The sequence below is a fragment of the Sinocyclocheilus rhinocerous genome, unplaced genomic scaffold, assembly GCF_001515625.1.
Source record: "Sinocyclocheilus rhinocerous isolate Xijiao unplaced genomic scaffold, SAMN03320098_v1.1 scaffold2122, whole genome shotgun sequence".
Classification (NCBI taxonomy): domain Eukaryota; kingdom Metazoa; phylum Chordata; class Actinopteri; order Cypriniformes; family Cyprinidae; genus Sinocyclocheilus; species Sinocyclocheilus rhinocerous.
The window spans coordinates 227253-233067 of NW_015632070.1; the positions used below are offsets into that span (position 1 = coordinate 227253).

The 5815-nt window shown below is 39.5% G+C and overlaps 1 protein-coding gene and 1 long non-coding RNA gene across 2 annotated transcripts in view; both read right to left on the minus strand.

Annotated features, from left to right (window-relative positions):
* LOC107742189 (E3 ubiquitin/ISG15 ligase TRIM25-like) overlaps positions 1-1474 on the minus strand; it is a 2225-nt gene extending 751 nt beyond the window's left edge. The window contains exons 1-2 of the mRNA XM_016555089.1: positions 1413-1474; positions 17-462 (exon numbers count right to left, since the gene is read on the minus strand). Of these exons, the coding sequence (XP_016410575.1) occupies positions 17-458 (442 nt within the window). The 5' untranslated portion in view covers positions 459-462; positions 1413-1474. The remainder of the gene's footprint in view (positions 1-16; positions 463-1412) is intronic.
* Positions 1475-4984: 3510 nt separating this feature from the next.
* On the minus strand, positions 4985-5446 carry LOC107742186 (uncharacterized). The gene is made up of 3 exons (XR_001640288.1): positions 5411-5446; positions 5226-5273; positions 4985-4998 (listed from the first exon to the last, which is right to left on the minus strand). It is a non-coding gene; the product is annotated as an uncharacterized LOC107742186 (long non-coding RNA).
* Between the last annotated feature and the right edge of the window lie 369 nt (positions 5447-5815).

Here is a 5815-nt window from a genome sequence, read left to right on the forward strand (position 1 = left end):
TTCTCATGTTTCTGGCAGATCATCTCCTGCAGTCGTCCAGTGACTTCAGTCACTTTGTGTGATTTACGTGAATGAAATTCCTCATGATGATCAAAATGAGTTTGACAGTAAGACTCTTGACAATTCAGACAGGACTTGACGGCTTTGTATTTTCTTCCAGTACAGACGTCACACTGCACATCTCCAACTCCAGCGTCACAGTCAGCAGTAAGTTTGGTCTCCTTCGATTTCTCCACCAGTTCAACCTGAATGGTGTTTTTTTCTAAAGCAGGTCTTGGACTGAAGGTCTGTCGGCACTGAGGGCAGCTGTAGACTCTCATCTGATCCTCCTGATCCCAGCAGCCTGTAATACAGCTCTTACAGTAACTGTGTCCACAGGGAATGGCCACGGGATCCTTCAGGAGATCCAGACACACTGGACACGTCAACTCATCCTGAGAAATTCTGGCTTCTGCCATTTTACTGCATGAATACAGAAAAACAAACACACAACAACTCAGTCACACTTTTGCTTTCTTTTTCCCGTAAGTCATGTGATTCCTGTTTCTGTGTTTGAGTGATGTGTGTAAAACTGGCGTGTCTGTGAGTCTGTAAAGCATGAAATGTCTACTAGATGTCAGTTTCAGACAAACACTCAAAAAAATGCAAGTTACAGAGAAAGAGGAAAACAGAAGTGCAGTAATAACTGCATCCTAATTATGACAGAAGTACTAGAGAAAACTACTGAAATCTACTGAAACTTTATGCAGATTGATAAGACAAATTCCAATAAAGCACATTTTCAGAACATTGCTCGGTTTCTGTAAGGGTCCAGAACTATTATAGTTTAATACTGTATTTACTAATTGTACAAATAGTTAACTATTAACTTGTACACTTAAAATAATCAAAACATTTCTCTCTTGTAAATAAACATGTACTTTTTAAACCATTTTCTTTATTCAATAACTTAATTCTCATATATACATACTAAAAATTTCTCAATGTATACACACACACACACACACACATATATATATATATATATATATATATACACACACACACACACACACACACACACACACATATGGGTGTGTGTGTGTGTGTGTGTGTATGTATCTGTCTATTTTTCCTATATCATTTCCATTGTTCTCCTATTATAAACACATTTCAGGCACAAATAAACAATTAATTTTAGAATAAACACTCATTTACACATTAAACATCAAAGTCTAACTTGTTAACATAAAATTTCCACATGCACATCTGGTGCTTTCCGAGTCGCTACACACCCTCTTACCAATGCTCTTTACTGTGCATCAGCTTTAACTCATTCAAACACATAAAACAGTTAAAATAGCCACTATAAAAAAGTGAAACATTATGCATTAACCCATTTTATACTTTTTACCAAACATTATCCCTCATACCTGAAAAGGGGGGAAAATATTAATACGAGACGAAACTCCAGCGGTGTTCTCTCTGCTGAAACTTCATGCAGATTGAGAAAACCCGCGAAAGTTCCCCCTAGTGTATCGTCAGGCAAAACTAATCAATCACCAACATACCTTAGTTTAACTAATATATCACAGATCCACAAGAAACCATGAAAACTAACTCTCCATTTGCATTATTTGAACAAACAATTTTAAACTTTTTAATCATTTTATGAACTCTTTTTAATCATGTTCCTTTTTGGATTATATTATGACATTTCTTAATTACCATTTTAATCTATCACACACTCCCCTACAAAAATAAATGTAATCTCCACATATTTCATAGGGTTTCACACATATTTGTAGTGCCAGAGTTCTTGTAACTGTTCAGCATTTTAACATTCCAGGATTGTCCCAAACATGATAGTTCACTTTTTATATCAAAGCAACATTTTATGAAAAAGAACAGTCCATAAGTGTTTTAAAGTGCAACAATTTAAAGAGGCATGAAAGAACAGTCAGTCTTTTCTTTGGCAATCGAGAGTCCAAGAGTCTACAGCCTGAATGGTTGCACCCAGAGGTGGGACCAAGTCATTGTTTTGCAAGTCACAAGTAAGTCTCGAGTCTTTACATTCAAGTCTCGAGTCAAGTCCCAAGTCAAGACAAGACCCAAGTGAAGTCTCGAGTTAAGACAGACAAGTCCCAAGTCAAATCCCGAGTCAAGACGGGCATGTCCAAGTCGAGTTGCAAGTTCTCAACTTTAAGCTTCAAGTAAATATTTAATAACTTGCTAATACAAAGCTAATACAGAAGCTCATTTATCGCAACCTGCTGACATAGGAATAGACATAAGACATAACAGAAATAAACATAACTTTATTGACATGATTGTTAGCTATTATTTATAATGTTTTATATATGGATATTTTTCTTACAAAAACGCATCGATTCGCTACAGGAGGCCCCCGTGAGGCACGTTTTATAATAGATGGATGCATTTTATTTGACTAATTTTGGACTGTTGAAAAAAAAAAAAAACACTGTCTACTGCCATTCTAAAGCTTGGAAGAGCAAGGATAAATTTTAATATACCTCCGATTGGATTCGTCTGAAAGAAGAAAGTCATATACACCTAAGATGCCTTGGGGGTGAGTAAGACTTGGTCTAATTTTCATTTTTGGACGAACTAACCCTTTAAACTTAGTATTAAACATACCATATTAAAATAAAAAGGCAAAGAGAATAATATATTTATTTTTTTATAATCAGCATTATAAAATGCATTAAACATTACATCAGCGTTTCACAAACTGGCCTTAATGTAAGAACTGTAGTGTGCTTGTGAGTTGATAAAAAGTTAATAATTAATTAAATCCTAAAAATGTAAAGTAAAAAAATAATCCACACTTAACCCTTGAACACTAAAAATACATATATTTGATTTGTTTACATGTCAATATGGTCATTAACCTATCAGAACTTGTTTGTGCTGATGAGGACGATAAAACAGATTTAGATACAAAATAGTAAGTAAAACACAACCATAACACTGAAGTAAATGCAGACAACTCCAGACAAAAGAACAGAACCAATAGACGGGGGTAACAAGCTAACTAATGAGGCAACAGGTAAAGGAATGATTAATCAAACAAACTGAGAAACTAGGTCTAACAACACACAAGGATGACAGAACCAAAACAGAACATAATTGTGACAATGCCCCCTTACTGGGAAGGCACGGCCTCACAGCCTGAGATGACCTAGGAGGTATCCCTGAAGGTGGACAAGAGCCTGGTGAAGAACAGGCAACTGATGAATCCAAGGTGTAGATGGTGAGAGGAGCTGAGGAGATGACAGTGAGAGGAACCTTGAAGGAGGAAACTTGAGCGTGACCAACAGAGGTAACACTGGGAGATGAGGTCCAGGTGACATCTGACGGACAGAGAGACCTGGTAAAATCGAAGGATTTAGAGACCAAGGTGGAGTTCCGGCATCGAGCAGCTGAAGAGGAGCCAGGGTGCTAGAGGATGTGGTGATGATAAAGTAAGAAAAGATGGAGCCTGAGGAAAGAGAAGCCTGATGAAGCCGTAGGGGTGAAGTGATGGAGTCCATGGCAATGGTGGAACGATGACTGACCAGGGCAAAGCCAGTGGCATGAGGAAGCCTGGAGGAACCAACAAGACAATGGTCCTGGGTGGAGCCTAGGGGGCAAGGAGCCAGGGCGGAGCTGATTGGTCGACCAAGGGACGAGGCAGAGCATTGGACTCCTCAAGCCAGGGCAGAGCTGGGGACTGGAAGCCCTAAGGCAGATCAGGGCTGCATGGCAGAGGCTGATGGTGGAGCTGAAGGAATGGCTGGCTTCAGTGGAGCGTACAGAAGAGGAAGACTGGGTGAGGAAGCAGACTCAGTGATGGACAGGACTGGTGCGATGAAGAACACTATGTGCTGGGTGTGACTGGTGACAACAAAGACACCAGCTAAGTGGAATCAGTGACAACGAAAACACACAGGTGGAAGGTTCATGGGTGGGCAGGTTGGGAAGCACTACCTCCACTTGTCAGCCAATTAACTATATTTGCTTATCCAGTTCCACTAAAATCCTCACTGATATGGACGATTTGGCCGCTTCACACACCTGATCAGCCAGGACCATGGGCTCCTTTTCCGGGATGTATGTGGTTGCTGGCTCTAGCTCCTTAGCAGGCATTGACTCAGGCTTGATTTCTGTGGTGGGAATGAGCTGGGCCTCTCGATAACACCAGACAAAAGAACAGAACCAAACTGGCAGTAGACAGGGGATAACAATGTAATTGAGAGCTAATACATTTCATCACTCGGCAAAACTCACACACACACAAACACACACTGATCTTACTATCTATATGAGGATTTATTACAAACAGTCATTCGGACATGTTATTTCAGTAACACAAGTACAGCTGCATTATTAATGTCATGAAGAGAAAAGAAGAAACTCTATAACATCTCATTGTCACTGATTTATCAAGCAGCTGAAAGAATTATGGGTAGAATCTCTCATCAATCTATTCTGATTCATCAACACAGTTTCACTGATGATCCATTATAAACACCAAACCCAGGATAGAACAGCTGAGTGAATGTGGTCTGGACTGTGTGGATGAGGCTCATTGTGTCAGAGACGCTGTAGAAGGACAGAGTTCCTGCACTGTGATCCACATACACTCCTATTCTACTGTTGATGGGCTTTACACTGAGATCAGTCCAAATGTTACTGTGTTTGAATGAGTAACTGGAGGGAGTGCAATACAAACTCCAGGACTGATCAGTAGATCCAAACAAACCTTTATTACCCAATCCCTTCCTGCTGATGCTCTTATATGACACTGATATAAACACATGTCCACTCCACTCCAGCTCCCAGTAACAGCGTCCCCACACACTCTCTCTCTACACAACACCTGAGAATAACTATCAAATCTGTCTGGATGATCAGGATACGACTGGACTTTGTTAGTGTGAGTAATCACTCTCTTCCTCTCAGACAGATGGAGGCGTTTATTTACGGTGTTCAGATCCAGAGTGAACTGATGGGAATCTGATGGAGATAAAACACATCAGAATCAAGAATTATGAATCTGTTAGATCTTTTCATGTAGCTGAACTCTTCATGTCCAGTGTATGATCAGTGTCTCAGTACAGATGACCAGATATCCTGTGCAAATCACCATTTACATAATCAATTATAAAACTATTCTTTCACCTTCTACAGGAAGAACATGAAGACACTCAGTGAGTTTTCTGCTTGTTTTCTTACTGACTTACATTGTAGGAAGTCGTTCCTGGTCCAGAGAACAATGCTGGTGAATGTGACTGTGGAAATCAACAGAAATTAACAGTGTGAGTCTCATGATCCTGCATCCATTCCTAAGACATTTCTAATATGGTGTCCTCCATGATATGCAATGATGGACTCGTTTCTAAAAGCAGATGAATCTCCAAGACTTTACCTCTGTCTGAGATCTTCTTGAGCTCCTCTTTGCAGAAATCTTCCAATTAAAATTAAGGGATCGTCATTTACGTCTGTATATTCAGGAGGTGCTGAGTGAGACTGGAAACTCTACATAAAACAGAAATAAAAACTCATCAGCTCCACACTTTACCCAATAACCTGCAGGAACATCAGATTTGTACAGCTCTTGTTGACTTATCTTTAGTAACTCACCTCAATCCAGCACTTTCACAGCATCAGCTTCATTCTTCTCATATTCATTATATCACAGAGCTACAGATTCTAGTATTTGCCACTTACACTATATGTGAACTTTCTAGAAAACAGTGTAGATGATAAAACATCTACTAAGAGCATAAATGTCCTTCATGTCCTAAAAGCACATCAATGGAGTCTCATTGTA